The 18,148-nt window shown below is 45.1% G+C and overlaps 1 protein-coding gene across 1 annotated transcript in view; it reads left to right on the plus strand.

Annotated features, from left to right (window-relative positions):
• The window catches only part of LOC142571663 (semaphorin-2A-like), a 48,103-nt gene extending 42,691 nt beyond the window's left edge, over positions 1-5,412 (plus strand). Inside the window, exon 15 of the mRNA XM_075680187.1 lies at positions 4,471-5,412. Within this exon, the coding sequence (XP_075536302.1) occupies positions 4,471-4,501 (31 nt within the window). The 3' untranslated portion in view covers positions 4,502-5,412. The remainder of the gene's footprint in view (positions 1-4,470) is intronic.
• The last annotated feature ends 12,736 nt before the right edge of the window (positions 5,413-18,148 follow it).

The following is an 18,148-nucleotide window of genomic DNA, read 5'->3' on the forward strand; positions in this document are numbered from 1 at the left end:
TTACAGAAGCATGTTTAATCAAAATTTCCTCGCTGGGCTAGATAATCCCGAGCACTGACTCCAAACTACTAATTTTCTTTAGCCCCCTAAAATAACTATTGAACATTTAATTAACGTAGCTTCGTTAATTACGCACACAACTTCTCAACTTACTCCGCATCTAGAGGTTACCGATCTGAACACTCGAATGATAAAATGATGTAACTAATATTTGTATTGGTTTAATAGTTTGTTGCAGTAAAAAGCAGGCGGCATACGAATGTTCCAGTAGGCTTCTTATAAAGCAAGGATGAAAGCTTGGATGGGTTATCTTGGCGCAGATTAAGTTCGCGAGCTTAAACGCATGTGTCCAACCGTGCATTTTTGCATTTACAGCCGAGTCTCCTACATTATACAAGGAGCACCTCAGCGCTACGGTACTTCACACAAGGTGTGCGAGAACATTGTGCGCGCTAGGAATTAGATTTCTGAGCGTTGGTGGCATCAGGCTCGGTTTGCTGGCATCATGAGGAATAAAAACAGCCGCCTAGGGGAAAGCAGTGGATACATTTTCAGCACTTTGTAACGTACGGGTCGGCGCGGACATGTACGTTAGAACGAAAAGTACTGAAATATCAAAATGAGGGTTTTGCTCATATTTCGGCTGTCTAATGTTAAGATATAAAGAAGAAAATACTGTGATTTTATGACAATTAATGCTGACATACGTACATTCACGCGAAATATCAGCTCCGACACTGTACCTGCGGTGGAACTGGCCCCTGAACTACCGGGTTACATTGAACCACGAAATGCTGGTTTGATAAATACCAGTGATCGGAAAGCGTTTAGCTCTTGAATTTTTGGTATGTCGGCGACGCTGTGCAGTCTTGGAGGCACTGTTCACCACGAGAACCATGTTTCAGCTAATATTTAAATTTAAAGCAACTGCACACTAGTCTATTTTTCTTTTTGGGTGAGCTTTCTTTAGCTTCTAACCATTGTTTTGAAGTTATCGTTTAGCTCGAAACGTTGCTGCTTGTGTTTCTAATATCCAGTATGTTGTCACGAATTCAATAGCGAAAGAGCGTTATCTAATCTTGCGCACGTGAAGCGAATACTGGCGTCCATTCCCGATAACATATGAGCTCCCGAGTTTGGCTCAATTACGAGCATTCCAATCTGATGAACCGATGTTTTGATCCGTAGATCAGATTCAGAGGAAGCACTATTTTACGCACAGCCATCGTTGTGCTTCGAGTGTTTTCTTTTTCAACGCAAGCTCGCCATATAGGAGTTAGATTTGTTGTGACTCACTCTTTTCAAACGGCCTTGTTCTTCACATCACTACAACGTGACAGTATAGACGTTCTACATCTTCATTGAGTGAGTACTAGGAAATACCTTAGTAAGATCTTGATGAGGGCTAGTTGGTTCATGCTTAGAACTGAGGTTAATACCTGGATTAATACCTGGGAAATACCGTGCGCGTTTACACATATAATGCAACAATTTATTTTTCGTAACTTACTTCTTAATTTAAGAGGTTATAAGAGACAGCAACCTTATATTAACAGGAGTTGTTAAGAATAAAGAACATTTTAATGCTTATTAGTCAGCTTTCACCAGATGGAAAGGAATTAACTTTCAATATAAATGTCCTTATGATAATTAAAAGCCTATCCGCCTGACAACGTTTCATCTGAGTTCCCCCTTTGCAAGCTGATAACGACTTAAAGGTGGTTCGTATCGTAGGCCCTTGACAATCCGTCAAACAAATGGTTATTCCGAATGTTTCATTTCGGGAAGGCGTGTTACCCTCCTACCCTTCACTCCGGTTCGCAAACACGCATAAGATGAAAGTGTTGCGTGAAGAGCTTCTTTAGTTGAAACCCACGAGCTACCGTAACTCATCTCGCCTATATCACTGTCATTTAGGCTTAGAGAAGTAATGTACATTCTAAATCAACGCATCACGAATCCGAAAACAGCTGCCGGCGACCAACTCAGCTAGGTTGCTTTCATTTCGTACTTCGTCCTAGCGGCTAATAGTAGCTCACAGAGCAAAGCGCTGAGTGCGGAAGTGGCAGAGAAGGTGGTCTATACTGTCTCATCGCTCACTGAAAATTTCACGCCGCGCTGCTGGCCATTCCTAGAAAATTTTATATGCGACGGCCAGCTATTTGCAACAGAGCAACATAGTTTTGCGGTGGGAGAGTCCAGGTGAGAGACAGTGTGGTTATGGAGACGAAGACACGCTATTTTCTGCGGCAATTTATGAATGAATGAATGAATTATCGCCTTCATTATCGAGAAAAAGGAGGAGCAAACATCGGTGGAAGCACGTCTCAGCGCATTGGGAAAGGAGCGGGCGACAAAAAGAGGGAAAGCTGGAGTCCGGGTGGGAAGCGAAGTCGCAGTTTAGGGTCGAGAAAATATAAGCATGGGTTGGTGAAACCGGTTGAATTCTAGTGTAGATGTGTGATGTGGTGATTAAATGATTGGAGTCATCACCCAGCATCCGTCCTTCGCGGTAGTATAAGAACGCACTGTTCTTGGTAATGACCGTTTACTGCATATTAATCTTGGCAATCGCTTATTAATCGGCCATACTTCGCCGCGTATTCCTTAGTGGCGGGAACTGTGGATTACAAGTGCACTGTGGCGACAACTTACGACCATACCGTGACTCTTGTGGTTACCATACTCGTGACTCTTGCGATTGTGGGAATACCATAAGCATGGGTTTACTACACAAGTTAGAGAACAGACAGTTTCGAAGAGCGTTTCTCGCCTTATGGGCTCAACGCAAGCACCATTGCAGCATGTTATGGGGCGCGTCCCTTCAATACAGAAACGCGAACGCAAACATAAGAACGCGTTAGAAGACAGGGTGCTGTGTTGGGCGTCTTGACAAACATATCCAAGCGAACAATTTATTAGCGACCATGTTTTCGTTTCTATGGAAGGAGGTTATATACTTAAACTTCTGGAGTGCCAGACCCAGCCGCCGGCTACAGGAATAAAAGCGCGGCTACAGTACGTGGCCGTAGTATAGGGCGCTCCCTGCGCTTGCGGTTCCAGGATGAAAAATAAAATTAAAACCCTTGAGGAAGTATATCAGTCCGCCGTTGTGTGTCGCTGTTGTCGAAAAAAAGATGTGTAATGGCGACGGGTGCCTTGTGTTCCGTGTGTAAGAAGTTTCGAGAACTGAAAAAATAAGTCTTATTTTCTGTTTTCATCATTTCTTAGTGAATTGTTTTTCTTAGTGAATTGTTTTTAATGGAGCATATACAAAAAGGAAGAAAACACATGACCTCCTTAATGGCTCATACCGCTTTAAGCAATGGCTCATACCTCCCTAAGGCTGAGGCCACAAGCGTTCAGCAAAGTGAAGCGAATAGTGCATACCTTGACTGAAATCACCCCTACAAAACACAGAACAGCACATGTTTCAATCCCCTGTTGAGAGGATGCAACGTAAAGTCAAAGCGAAACGTCGTTGGTGCGCGAGCATGAACGCGCTAAACGAGCACGCGAAGCCGCAGCTGAGCGTCGAAAACCAGTCGAAGAAGCTGAACTACAAAAGCAGCAACAAGACAATGCGTGACGGTGCATTACTGAGTGCGCAGCAGGCTTTCGTCTTCACGTGTTACAGGAGTGTAACAGGCTGCCGAACTATTGCATTTGTTATTGAGCATTTATACTGTATTCAATAGTTAACTCTGAGTTCATTATACAGGCAGGCGTACCTTAGCCAAGCCCTACCTGGGCCCAAGTACGCCATCAGAGGTTCCAAGCCATTATGCCAGGGCTGAAAAGTGCTTACGAACATACGCTGTCTGCGTTTTTTTTTAAGTTGTCCTCCCACACGAGAAAATGTAGTGCCTTGAGTACGAAATGTGTGTTTCTGTTTAATACACGCATTAATATGCAAACTGAATGCAGCTGTGGCATGCTGCGAGACTGGCCGAAACCGGAACCGACTTCCGCACGCGCGCCTGCTTTAAAAGCGTCTGCGGACGAGACAGAGAAAAAACTCTATACAAAAAAGCACACGAGCGTAGGTAGCTCCTCCGCTCTGCAGTGGGTGGTTCCCTCAGTCGAGGAGTCCAGCGCCCTTAGCTGCCCTTCCGCTCGTTTGAAACACGTGACCGCACATGTTTCAACCGAGCGAGAACTGTACAAGAGACAAAATATGTGTTTTTGGTGAATGCCACGCATCGTTTACGTTGGGTGCGCAGGTGATCGAACGCAACCACACTTTGCCTAGAATGTAGGTGTGGTGCAGAAGCTTCTGGTGGTATTGATAGATGACACCGTAGTTTTTCTTATTTATTTTTATTTATTCCTAGTTCTTCAAAAGTATTGCGGGGTTTCTAATATCATAGAGGAGTCTGAAGATGTATCGATGTGTTGGAAGCTTATAGCTTTTGTCTCCAATAATTCGTTGCAACGAAGTGACTGCAGTGCATTTTTCTTTCTTTTCAGACCGGCTGCCACCACAAGAAGAGCGTGCTGAATATCACACAGCCGCGAGCGTCTTTGATATAAGCAATTGTAATTACAGTTAAATTTTGCCACATAACTTAATTGCAAAGCTTAATGTAGTCGACGACGTTCTGAGCAATCGGCCTTCTTTTATCGCTATTGCGATAAATTTTTATTCTGTTCTTTACAGCTTTGGGCAGAGCATCTTCCATAGGTCATCTTCCACGTGATACATGTTACCAGTGCAAAATCAGACATGGCACAAAGAGGCGAAACCGACACCATCAATGCTAGACGTTTTGTTTGGTACAAAAAATACTATCAAACGAGCGAATAATGTCTTGCTACGCAGCGTTTATATCCTGGGCTCTGTCAAAATGGTGGCTACAGGACCAAGCATATATGATCATCTATTTCCGCTTCACCAGTAGACTCCAAGGTCTTTGCCCCATGCCGCACTGTGCACGCCGTTCATCAAGTAGATTTTTTTATATTTATATAGGCGGCTGCACAAAAGCACTGCGCAGTCACTAATACCTAATCCGCGCGTTTACATTTATAGATCCCTACGAAATTTTTGTTAGAGCAGTGTACAGAATAGAAAGCTAGATTTTATTTTTTGCACACTGTGATATTTAAAAAGAACAGTACTGGATTGCTCAAATACGAAACTCATTACGTACGTTTCCTCTTTTGCAACTCTTATTAAACTTAGTTTTCAAACGCTGTGTATAGCAGTACGACACTTGGGATGCACATGAACACATAGTAATCTTTCATCGACATCGCTTTATTGGCCTGCCGGTGGTACATATTAAAAGAATTGTTTGCATTTTATTGCATAAAATGAAAGTTCGTCACAATTAGCAGTTCATCACGAAGACAGTGGCCACACGATGAATAAAACTCAAATCAAAAAGATATGGCTCCTGTTTCCATGAAACATATTCGACCCCTACACGATATTCCGCGAAGTTTCTTTGTCCTCTGAACGTGGAAAAATAGTTTACCCGGAGTATATTCTTTTTCTTTTACGCAAATGTATCATATTTATTACGTAGTATCTTTCAGTGCGTGTAGTGCCACTGAGGCGAGGTCCATTCATGCCGTGCTCTTTTGGTCATGTTATATTCCGCTGGGTAATGCAGAAAACGCAGAGCTGTGGGCACAGCGGCGTCAATGAATGATTGTTAAATTTGCAGCTATGCCCAACTAACGTGGATGATATGTAGAGTGGGGGCCAGAGATGCTGCGCACAACCGGAGTACTCGTGCCTTTGCGATGACTGTGGCTATGCATGTGCCATCAAGTCTGCACAGGCATCGGTTCAGAAGCCTCTGTCGTATATTTCTCAGTTCTTGGTTGCGCCGCTGTGCATCTGAAAGTGGGCATGTGACTCTGGCTGTGTGCCACTGAACAGGTGCTTGGATAGGCAAACATCACAACAGGCATCACAAGAGGCAAGAAGTGGAGAAGTCTTTCAAAAGCAGCCAAGTGTGGAGAAAAAGTGAAGTGATCAGGGTGGAACCCGAGCATACGAACCATGTTTTGAAGCAACAACAGCAGCAGGGTGCATTGAGCGAAGAGCTTTGAGCTACGGAGAAGTGAACGTATGGGTAACAAATTCGAAGAAGTCGGTTACACAGACGTGAAGAATTTGGCAATATGGTGTGGCGCTGCATCGCTTCAATACTAATCGCATTAACGTCGACATGTGTCGTGAGAGAAGTTCTACTGGAATTTATTATTGTTGCGTACAGAATACTCTGCTGTGTCCAACTGTTTGCGACAGTCAGGTCATTACCGACCGCCGCATCGTGGGCCCTTTGGATAGCCCATAATCGCGCCCTGGCATCGGGGCTCTTGATAGCGGTGAGCCACTTGTCCTCATTGATTTGTTCTGTGCCTCGTAACGAGGGGCAACGCCAGAGCATATGGTCTAGGCTAGCTAAGTCATTGCAGTGCCTGAAAGAACTAGTGGCGTAGGTTTCGCGATAAAGCTTGTGGAATAAAGCCGGGCTGGGATACGAGCCTGTTTGCAATAATCTGAGGGTCAGTGCCTGCGCTCTGTTAACTTCTTGTGTGGAAGGGGAAAGTCTTTCCTGCCGAGATAAAAGTGCTGCGTAATTTCATTCTATGTGGTCGGTTGATCTCCGTTCTCCACCACTGCGGGCCGGCGTTGGCCCGCAATGGCCCCATGGTCGCGGAAAGCGAGACCTCGCGCCTTGGAATGGGCCAGCTCGTTGAGGTTCGTGGGGCCTCCCGTGATGGATCCCATCTAAGCGGGGAACCACGTGAGTATGGGTGCCGATGCTTTTGCCGTCGCAGGCTTCCTTACACGGCGCCAACGCTGAAGGCGCGGATGGCTGCCCTGCAGTCGCTGAAGATATTGGCATGTTGGTCGTCCAGAAGGGCCAAGGCAATGGCCACTTGCTCGGCCGCACGCGACGACGTGCTTCGCACCGAAGCGACGTTCACGGTCGAACTCCTGTGGTTGATGACACTACCGTGAAATAGTTCCTGTTGCCATGCTGGGCTGCGTCAACGAAGCAGCTACCACCAAGGAGTTCTGTCGCCCGGCGTAGTAGCGCCACCGCCCTGGCCTTCCTTCTTTCTACGTTGCTCTGGGCATGCATAGTGCGCGGGGCGGGCGATATGATGATGTTATCTTTCTGCTCTTTCGGAAGGCCCTGGTAGGCGTCTTCGACAGTGGCCGGGGGGACGCCCATCTCTGTTAGGAGTCGTCTGCCCGCCCTGGTGCCAGAGAGCCTGAGAATCTGCGCCCTTTCTTGTGCTTCTGCAATTTCTCCCGCGGTATTATGAATACCCAACTGCAGGAGTCGGTCGGTGCGTGTGTAGTTATCTACACTGTGTCGATCAACTTACTTGTAATCACTTAATCACTGCCTTCAACACTCTAAAAGCGCCATCTCAAAGCAGCACACTTTTTTTTCTTTAGGCTCCTTCACGCCCCCCCCCCCCTCCTTTGCTTGTGGCTAACCGCACATCAGTGTATTATTATGGCTTTGACGTTATGCTTTTAATGCTTCTTCCTTTCTATTCTTTTGTTTCGGCGAATCGATTCTCACTTTCGTACACGCAGGATAATTCGATTGCATCGCCGGGACTGCAGTAATTGCTACACGTCCACAACGCCTCTGGGTGATCATGACTAAGAATTGCTTGAAAAGCGCCCCACGCTTGCTTTCCTTGCTATACACGCAGTCAAGTCACTATACTGTTATTTACATATGGGGCTTGAGAGCCCCATATGTAAATAACGGTATAATGAATGCTTGAGAAGTAGCTAAGCACCGCCTAGCGAGCGATGTAAAGAAAGAATAGTTGATAAGCGTAACCTTGAGAGGCAGAAAGGCGGCTGTGTGGTTAGGAGAGCAAAAGAGGGTAGCAGACAACACACATTGTTAACAGTGAGAGAAAGAAGTGTAGCGGAGCCGCCCATTTAATGCATCGGCCAGTTAACCGGTGGTCTTTAATAGTAACTGAAGAGGTGCCAAGAGAAGGGAAGTGCAGGCGAGGACGGCTGAGGCATGGGATGAAATCGGCTGCCGGAAAGCAGGGGTGATTGTAGATTACTGGGAGAGGCATTCGTTTTGCAGTGGACATAAAATAGGCTGCTGCTGTTGCTGATAATGATGATGATTATCATAATGATACGTTTAAAGTGCCTGTTTACCAAGTTCCTACACCGTGAGAACAAAACGGGTTCGTTACCAAAAAGAAAAATAAATGAACAAGGCGAGTACCAGTGATTCGTTTAGCGGTAATTATTCGCTGTTCAATGTTTTGCTCTATTTCTGAAATTTTTATATTGTGCCCACCAATTATGTAAGTTCAAATTTAATTGGTGCAAGCGTAGTGGGCGTGCTTCATAGGGGAATACGAGAACTCTTGCATGTCTAGTCTTATACAGTACAATAAACTACCACGGCGAAAAAGGCATGCACATCGTTTGTTTTCAGAGTTTATGCATCAGTCAAAAGGCACCGCTGGCTTTTTATGCTTTATGGTTTCTCTTCCCTGGACAGAGTACATCTTATTCTTCTTTAATAGGGAGGACTTGCTGTGAGAACGGTTGCCGGGAAGACAAATTTGTCTTCTGGCACATGAGGCCTAAATTCGGCCTCTTGAGCATTGGTGGACGCGTATTTTTGACTCGTTTTATTTTTCACTGTTACTTTTTACGCCCTTACTCATTAGCTTTTACGCCGTAACAACGTCATTATCGCAAGAAGTCGCCAGTTGGTGCAGCGAGCGATAACTACAGAAGAACACAAATGAAATGGATCGTTAGAAAATGCAGCCCTAGGACAACAAGTAGTAATGTACTGCCCTACTGTCTGAATTCAAGTTGAGCTGGTAGGGAAATACCTTCTAAGAGAACAAACACTTCGAAATACGAGATAGCGGAGTGGCAAACATACAAGTGTTGTTGTTATCATAAGGGGATGATACCCACTATGGCTGGGTAGTGAAGGCTAGTTGTGACCACCCAGACAGCTCCTCCTCATCGTCATGATTATAATCATCATAATCAGCATTGCCTTGGACGATGATGCCTGATTTGGGGCCTACGCCTAATTACACTGGGTTTGTGTCATTTTCAACGGACGACAACAATCACAACGAGCAGAGAGTAGAATAGCTGCGCGGCTGGCACCTCTGTGGTATACTTTATGTTCGAGCTAATTAAAAAAACAATAATTAAATAAAATACCCCTGCCCGTACACCCCTGTGATAGAAGGAGAGTATGGTGCTAATTTCCTGAATCATTTGCGTCTTTGACAAAATTGCTGATCTTATTTGAAATCGTATTAATAACGCCATATTTGCTGTCTGTTTGTAAATCATCTAATTTTTACTATTACACCTCCTCCTGTATACCTTTATCTGTACAACATTTTGTGAAATGATAAAAACTGATTGATAGGCACCAATCACAAAGTCATTGAGACTCCTCGTGCAAGATACCCTCCTCGTGCAAGATACCCGTTATCTAGATACCTCTATTGCTCGCAGTCAGAAGAACATCATACTAGTGAGAGATTGTAATTCTCATCATGCATCGTGGGGTTTCCGAACCCTCCCTCTACATATAACGAGATCATAAAGCAATTTTATCTAGACCGCAGAATATACAGCACACCTCACAATAAGCTCACCAGGCCTCAAGCCCTGACGTTCAGAATGCTTCAAACAAACACGTACCCCACGCAGAACAGACTCCACCACTACATGCCTGACCTATACAAAACATCATATTGCGAAAATTGCCATAGAACACTAGACGTACATCACTTGCTCTGGCCGTGTGGTCGGACCCACGCAAACAAGGATCAAGACTCCGCCAGGCTACAAGACGCATTACGCAGCACGGACCTGGCGGAGCAGCTCTGGGCCGTCCAGCGAGCCCACGATGCGGCCAGGGAGTTACAACTCCCGGTCCCAACGTGGGAGTAGCCCGCTCTATGGGACCTTGCGCCCCGTAGCTCGCAGGACCTTTCTATAAAGTTACTCCATCCATCCATCCAGAAAAGAATCAGATTGGAGCTCAGATTGTGGCTCGCAAGGAACGCCCATGGAGACTTACACACTGCTCTTAAACGCTGCGCATCTCCTGTCAAAATCACATTCTTTGGGGGTGCGAGGGCTTACCCCTTCCCAGGTCGCTCCTGCCAGCTCGCTCACAACAGACGTGGGAAGAGCTGCTCAGAACGCCGGATGAAAAAGTACAAAAAGCCCTCGTTGCCTGGGCCGAAAGGGACGCTCCTCGTGAGGGGCCATTCTAGGACTCGGGCCTGCCAGATCATAACTGAGCAGAGTCTCAATAAAGTTGTTACCACCACCACCTGTCGCGTAGGGATATACAATGGCACATAACATGAAGACTAAAAAGTGCCAGAAGGAGAATATTTTCAATAAAGATTTTTTGAAGGGTAGCATCCCCGACAAGGCAGTTACTGCTTCCGGTCGTTGCCAAATAGAGGTACGCTGAAAGTATTACAGTGGAATTGCCGTTCCATTTATTCTGCTGCTATTGAATTATATTCCCTCTGTAGCCAACAGTGACCGGATATCATTGCTTTGCAAGAAGCCTGGGTACCAGCAGAAGAGGCATTTTATATAAAAAAAATTAGCGTACATGTTGCTTGGATCCGTCCTTATCGTGGTGGTGGCTTAGCTATCTTTATCTTCTCAAAAATTGCGCACTGGGCTAAAATGGCTTACCAGCTTATGACTTTAGAAAGCGAAATCCTAGCTATAGACATTTCTATTCCAGGCCTCATCCCACCCACTTTACTTAATGTTTATTTTCCCAGAGGTATTCTGAATACCAGTTTCCTAGATAGAGTAATTACGTCTTGCAGGAAAGAAATCATTTTTGCCGTAGAAACTCCCACCATACTTTGGGGAATACAAGACCAATTCGAGTGGTACACGTTTGTAAGACTGGGCTGCTAACAATAACTTATCATGCATTAACGCACGAACACCCTCATTTATTTGTAATAAGTCACTTTCCGCAATAAGCGCATGAGTGCCGCAGAATCGGCGCCGCACTCGGAACTGCGACAACACGCGCCTAATGTCATCAAGCCGGCGACGCTAGTTTTCAGCGCTGCCCTACCTTCCAGCGCACCTTCAGTGAATGCTGCTGAGACAAGCGAAAGTGAAGCCAAGAAACCACGGGTTGACGGCGACAAGACATCTACCTATGAGCTAAGTGAAGATGAAGACATAGACTGCATTGAAACGCCGTTCTCCTTGGTAAAGTATAAAAAGAAGCGGCCTCAGGGAATTCTAGTTGTTTTTCGACCCTCACAGGAAGGACGCAACTTCTGGCAAGTCAATCCAAACCGCGCTGTGTCGGAAATTGTCTCCGCGGCAAAGGAAAAAGTACGGTCATTCCGCGTGAATAGAGGTGGAAGTGCCTCTGTCAACGTTACTTCAGTCTCATCTGCAAGACATCTACTGTCGATGAGCGAAGTGGCTGGTTTGAGAGTCAAACCATTCATTCCGGCATCTTATACCAAGAATGTTTGCAAGATACGCCATGTGCCAGTTGAGTATACAGAAGAACAACTGGTGGACTTCCTGAAGAGCTTTGGCGTGACATCTGCTCGTCGTCAGGCGCGCTACAATCGCCAAGAAGACGAAGCGGTAGAATCACGCCCTCTGAGAACTGTCTTTCTCCATTTCAGAGAAGACAAACCAATGCCGCAACGAGTGCATTTAGGCTTCACGAGTCGTCCCGTAGAAAAATATCACGGCCCTGCTCTGAGATGCTACAACTGCCAGAGATTTGGACATTTATCGAAGAACTGCCGCAGTCCACGTCGCTGCAACATATGCTCAGAAGACCACGACCATTCAGACTGCAAGTCTGTGTGTCAGCCAAAGTGTGCCAACTGTGGCGGAAACCATACAGCTTCCTTCTCCGGGTGCCCTCAGAGCAGAGCTGCCTCAAGGTTGCGCAGGCATGAGTTGAAATACGGAAGGCTGCCTCCTCGTAATGCGCCCCCACCCAACCTTGATGCTGTAAGATGCGCGCCTCCAACTGCCAACAAAGAAAAAGAGCAAGTGGTCAATATGAACTATTCTGCAGCTCTAAAGCACTCAGGTCGACAACATTCTGAGAGCGAGCGACACGATCCACCTCCAGAAAACACTACTCATCTTTCCCAGGCTTCGAGTGAACTTCGCCGACCTTCTAAACAACGCCCTCTGCCATTAACACAGCAACCTCACCTAACATCTGAGCGACTACCTCAACATTCGCCTCAATTACGCCATTCATCCCAGCGACCTTCTTCAAGCACTCATGAAGCTCCAGCGTCGTTTGGTGATTACGCGTCTTTACCCGTGGCACAGATGATCCTGCCCATGCTATTCACATCTCTGAGTGCAATTCTCAGTGCCATTCCACACGCAAACAACCTTCCAGAGGTAAAAGCACTGCTTTCTATGGAATCGTTGGTGCTTCCACAACCACCAGAAGCGCCACTGCAGGCTTACAATGAGTAATCGTTATAACAATGTTTTCATATTTCAGTGGAATGCTAATAGCCTTCGAAATAAGTCAGCTGATCGCAAACTACTAGCTCAACATAGCTTTCCTGCTTTGTGTATACAGGAGGCAGGCGTACGAGATGACTTTCGTCTTTCGAACTATGTTATATATATAAATCATTGCGCATTGCTGGAAGTAGCAGAGCAATGTTATGCGTGAGAAAAGACTTGCCGTCCTATTTAATACAGTCGAGCGATTTAATTATTCCGGAGTTCGTAGTATGCAGGATATCTTTTAGAAACACAAGCGTCACAGTGATCAGTCTTTATCTACAATGTTCTAGCAAAATATCAGTAGACAGCTTGGTGAATGTGTTTGGTATCGCAAACTCACATGTGCTGGTTTGTGGGGTCTTCAACGCACATAACGTCACCTGTGGCAGAGAATATAATGATTCCCGTGGAAGCATTATAGAGTCTGCCACAGAATAAAATAATTTGATAGTGTTAAATGACAGCTCTTCGACGTTCTTGCGGGGGTTTCGTTACTCAAGCTGTATAGATGTTACGCTCTGCTCACAAGACCTTCTTGATGGCGTTGAATGGTCAACGGACATAGAAACGCACGGTAGTGATCATTTTCCGATCCTGGTAAAACATCGCCTGATACGAAGTGAGGGAACCCGACGCTACTCGAGATATACTAATTGGCAAAGTTTTCGGCACCATTTAAGTAACTCATTGGGCGAAAATCCGAACTTTCAAAGTTTTGCAAATATATTGTGTGAGTCTTACAAGATCTGCACAAAGCAAGTCATTGTTCCAAATGAATACGCTGCAGTCGACGGCGAATATGAATGCCTAAGAGCAATTAGAAGACGCGCAGAATGGGCTTACCGCCGCAGTGGAAAACTGGATGGCTACAAGATGGCCCAGAAAGTTCAGTCAACTTCGCGCTAACGCTTACAAAAATTAGGTGCGAGAAGATGGCGAGAATACTGCGCGTCGTTGCCTCCGTTTACTCCAGTTTCCAGAATATGGTCCGTTGTTCGATCTTTTAGTGGTCCAGTTACCCAGAGCCATCCCTTCCGAGCTCTTGCCGTAGCTCGAAACACTCCGGAAACAGCTGTTGCTGACCAATTCTGTCAACTTATATCCAGACCAGGAATTACGTTTACTTGCCTACAATTTGCAAGTTCGACAACACTAGCAGAACAGAAGGTTCGTGCGTGCTTTATGTCACAACATCCTCAACTTGACTGTGAGTTTAGTTTAAATCAGTTGAAAAGTGCTCTTTCGTCATGCCGTACAAAGACAACCGCAGGCCCAGATGGTGTTACGTATGTGATGTTAAAGAACCTAGGTCCAGTAGGAAGAATGACTCTATCGGAGATATTTAATGATATCTGGATAAGAGAGACTCTTCCGGATTCATGGAAATTAGCTCGTGTAATTCCAGTGCTAAAACCAGGAAAGACTCCCCTTTGTCTTAGCTCCTACCGACCCGTCAGTCTGACAAGCTGTTTTTCCAAACTAATGGAGAAGATGATAGACCGTCGACTGCAATGGTGGTGTGAACACACAAATGTGTTTTCCGACCACATGACTGGTTTTTGACAAAATTGGTGTATAATGGATGCAATATTAGACATTGCCACATGCGTCGAACATGAGCGAATTTGCGGAAATGTGACAGTAGCAGTATTTTTAGACATTCAAAGAGCATTCGACACTGTAAGTCACATACACGTCCTTGCTGGTATGTTAGAGCTTGGCCTACACGGTCGAACGCTGCGATGGGTATCAAATTTCTTGAAAGATAGAAAAATATTTATGGAAGCAATTGAAGGAGAAAGTAATTATCACAGCATCACGCAGGGCGTTCCCCAGGGCAGTGTTCTCAGTCCGTTTTTATTCAACTGTGTCATGGCAGCCTTGCCACAAAGACTCCCGTCTTGTCTACAGTATTCGCTGTACGCAGATGACATCTGCATATGGGCCTCTGGATCTCATATACAAGACGTTCAAACAACGCTGCAAGAGGGTCTTGATAGTATCGACACCTTTTTAAAAGAAAGAGGCATGAGTCTTTCATAGGCAAAGACAGCCGTACTTCCTTTCACTAGACGACAGTTGATTAATTTACAACTTAGGCTTAATGGGCAAACTTTGATGTATGTGAAAGAGCATAAATTTCTTGGAGTTATTCTTGACCGCCAGCTAACATGGGCTTCACACTTCCGCGCAATTGAAAAGCAGACCAAGGCAGTAATAAACGTACTTCGGCGACTCGCTGGCACAAGGTGGGGGGGAGGGGGGATCAATCTCCGTTGCTACAAGCTCATAACGCACTCATAAAACACAAAATTCCTTACTCGGCGCCTATTCTCCATGGTTTATCGCAAACGTCTGAGGAACGTCTTCAACGTCTATTAGCAAAGGGGCTACGAGTGTGTCTTGTGGTTCCGCAGGCTACCTCGAGTTCTTTAGTAATTGCTGAAGCTCGTCACCCCCCATTTCCAGTCATACGAACGATTGAAGCATATTTATCATATTTATCGACATATTTATTGACATATTTATCGCATCTTAACCCAACACGAGAAGCATCCATTAAACCTCGCGCTCACCGAAAGAAACAAAAGCAAAATTCATGATGTTTTCGAGAACATAAAGCACTATTACCAAGATATGAATTATGCAAAGTGGATGTTAGTTACCCTCCCTTGATGTTAACATGCCCTAAATAGTATTATCGGTTGACGGGATTATATCTAAGAGAGACATGTTCATAGTAGCCACACCAGCAACTGGCACTCTTCCAAATTTACACATTATATCCCCAGTACATCCACGTTTGTACATATGGTCCGTGTCATAAAAATCCCTCGACTTCAGCATTCGTCATTCCACATTTAGCGCTAGAGCAAACATTTAAATTTAAAGAAAGAACATTTATTTCGGGAACACTGAGCACGGCACGCGTACTGACTCGTGCAAAAAGGCAATTTTTGCTGAAAATTAATATAGTGGGAAAGAATAACGGTTTTAAACGGAGCATCATCAACTATCATTAAATAAACTGCATAAACAGGCTCTTAATATTTTTACAGCCTAGTCGTAAACAAACTTTCGAAGAATGAATGGCGGCTTACAATTATCTTTCCAAAAAAATAAAAAAAGAACGCTAAATAAATGTTTGCCGAAAACAAAGTTCTTGAAAAAAAAATGCTGTAGGACTTGTTCGCCGTAAGCACATGTAAAAGGATCCGTTGCAAGGAAAACATCTCCGTTTGTAGCGTAAAAGATAAAACTGCTACATGAGTCGAGTGCCAGAAACACTCAATGACAGGCTACAAGAATCGCGTACAGGTTCTCATGTAGGCTTTCGCCGCTAATCCGAACAAAATCCTTGACTTTCCTATTTTGGTTCTGCATTGCTTCGAAAAATTTTGTAGTTGTTTCACTTCTGCTAATTTGCGATACTTACTTAGCAGATGGATAGCGGTAAGATGGCTTCGACCGTCAGTTGTTTCGATATATCTGGTTAGCTTCGGATATTTGAAAACACGGAATAGTTCCTTTTCGAATACCAGTACGAATAGTTAGCGTGTAATATTCTATTCGTATTCAAAACTTAGAATATTCGACCACCAATAATTATGGCACATTTAGAATTAGGGTATTTTATTATTGAGTTTAGGGGAGGGGGGGGGGAGAAGGCGTTGTATGTAGTCCGTGAGTTACCCAGCTTCTTTCATCTTTGCAGAGCCAAGCAATGTTTTTTTTATAATTTCTTTTCTTTAAGGTTGTTTTTTTCTAGACGACCAAATGACTCCTGCACGAGGTTACATGCTATCAGTATAAACTCACACGCAAAAAGGAAATAAGTAATTGGAACGCTTTTTACGCGCAGTTACACAGGCTTGCGATCATCACTATCTCCTTGGCTAGTTTCTAGCGGTGTTCGAATAGTGATTTTAGAGACCGAATTGAATATCGAATTCTTTTCGAATATAGATTTCGAATAATGAAGAGCCGTTATCACAGTTAATAAAAACGATGTTCACATACCACTATTCTTAAACTGTGCGAGTTTCTGTCATTACGTAATACGTTATGAAGCGTTGTTTATTAAAAGCACAAATGGAGCATTAGGAGCAAGCAAGTAGCACTTTTTTCGCATGCACAGGGCTCTTCACAGAGGGCGAATGATCGCTGTACAAACTATAAAGTACTCCTACTTAAGCGACGTGTAGACTGCTCCACTAAGAAAGTTCTCATGTTTCATGTCTATGCTACGTCCAATTACGCGTTGTAAATAGGGGCCGCAAAGCTAGCGCGATTTTGATTACGTATTCTCTAGAGTTGACGAGGCTCTTCAGCGCGCGATAAGTACGCCACGGTGATAGAGTACTGATAGGATGCTGGTGAAGTTAGGCTGCATAAGCTATTTTGAAATATTGGTTATTCATAGCTTTTGTTTCAATTCTACGTAAGCCTTTGCCCTTGTGCAGCGCGACAGCCGAGTTTGGTTAAACTCAAAACGAAGGTGAGTGCTCGCTTTGGCGGCACAAAATTTTGGAGTCGAAATTTGCGGTTCGCAGTTGAGTGGCTTGTACTGAAATTTTGATACGGAGCCTGTTGGGTTAAGAGCTGATTACGGGCGTTTGCACGCTGGGTGGTATTCTGTTGCTGGGATCGACTCTTTTGTGCCGATTGTTCCAAGATGGTTGTAGGCATTCCAAGTGTGCTGTCGTTGCAGAGGGCCAAGCCATATTCTTGGTCGCCAGCCATTCTCATCCTCACCAGCGGTTGTCATCACTGGCCAGTCGAGATTTTCCGGGCCGTGGAGGAGCTGTTAAGATCGGCCTGCGCGGGTAGTGACCTTCCAAGATCTCCCAACCCGCTGCGACGAATCGCTTCGTGAAGCCAACAATGCGCCTCCTTCGGACAACTCCACGGCGCCAGTAAGCCTAGCCATGTTTCGCGGATCGAGTGTTGTAGTTGGCTCGCTGTAGCCTTCACGGTCTAATTGCAGCAAGATAACTCCTGGAAAAGGGCGTTTTACAGCGCATTCTCATGGCCCCCGGTAATCGTCATGGTCGTTTAACAGATACGGCAGCTAACTTCGGGGTTATCTCAGTAATTAAGACGCGCCAGTTTGAATCAAGCGCGACAACCCCTTTCTACCAGGTGTCTCTCCGCTCGGTGTTTTCAGTGAAGCAAAAGTGCGGGTGTTAGTGTGTGAACACTTGCATACAAAGGCGGGTACTTCGACGAGTTTGGACGCTCCGACTGGACAGAGGTTTAACGGCAGTTTTTCCTAGCCTGGGGATAGGGAGGACAGAGGGTGTTTAAGAAGCCGTTTTCGGCTACTCGGTGTGTTTCGTTTCATCAATGTCTGATGAAACGTAACCCTCTTCACCTTTCATGTGAATATTGTAAATAAATCCCGTGCTCCTCGTTTTCGATGACAACAAGTTCCTCCTTTCAAGAGCGTCCTTAGAGTGGATGAGTCGGACGACGGCATGGGCCAGGTACCACTTTTTACATGCCCTACTCCAACTCTTACAATACAAAGAAAACGTCACACTAAGCAACATCTTCCATCACAACGAAAGCATGAAAAGAGAAGTTAAACAG

This window comes from Dermacentor variabilis, chromosome 2, assembly GCF_050947875.1.
Source record: "Dermacentor variabilis isolate Ectoservices chromosome 2, ASM5094787v1, whole genome shotgun sequence".
NCBI classification, from domain to species: Eukaryota; Metazoa; Arthropoda; class Arachnida; order Ixodida; family Ixodidae; genus Dermacentor; species Dermacentor variabilis.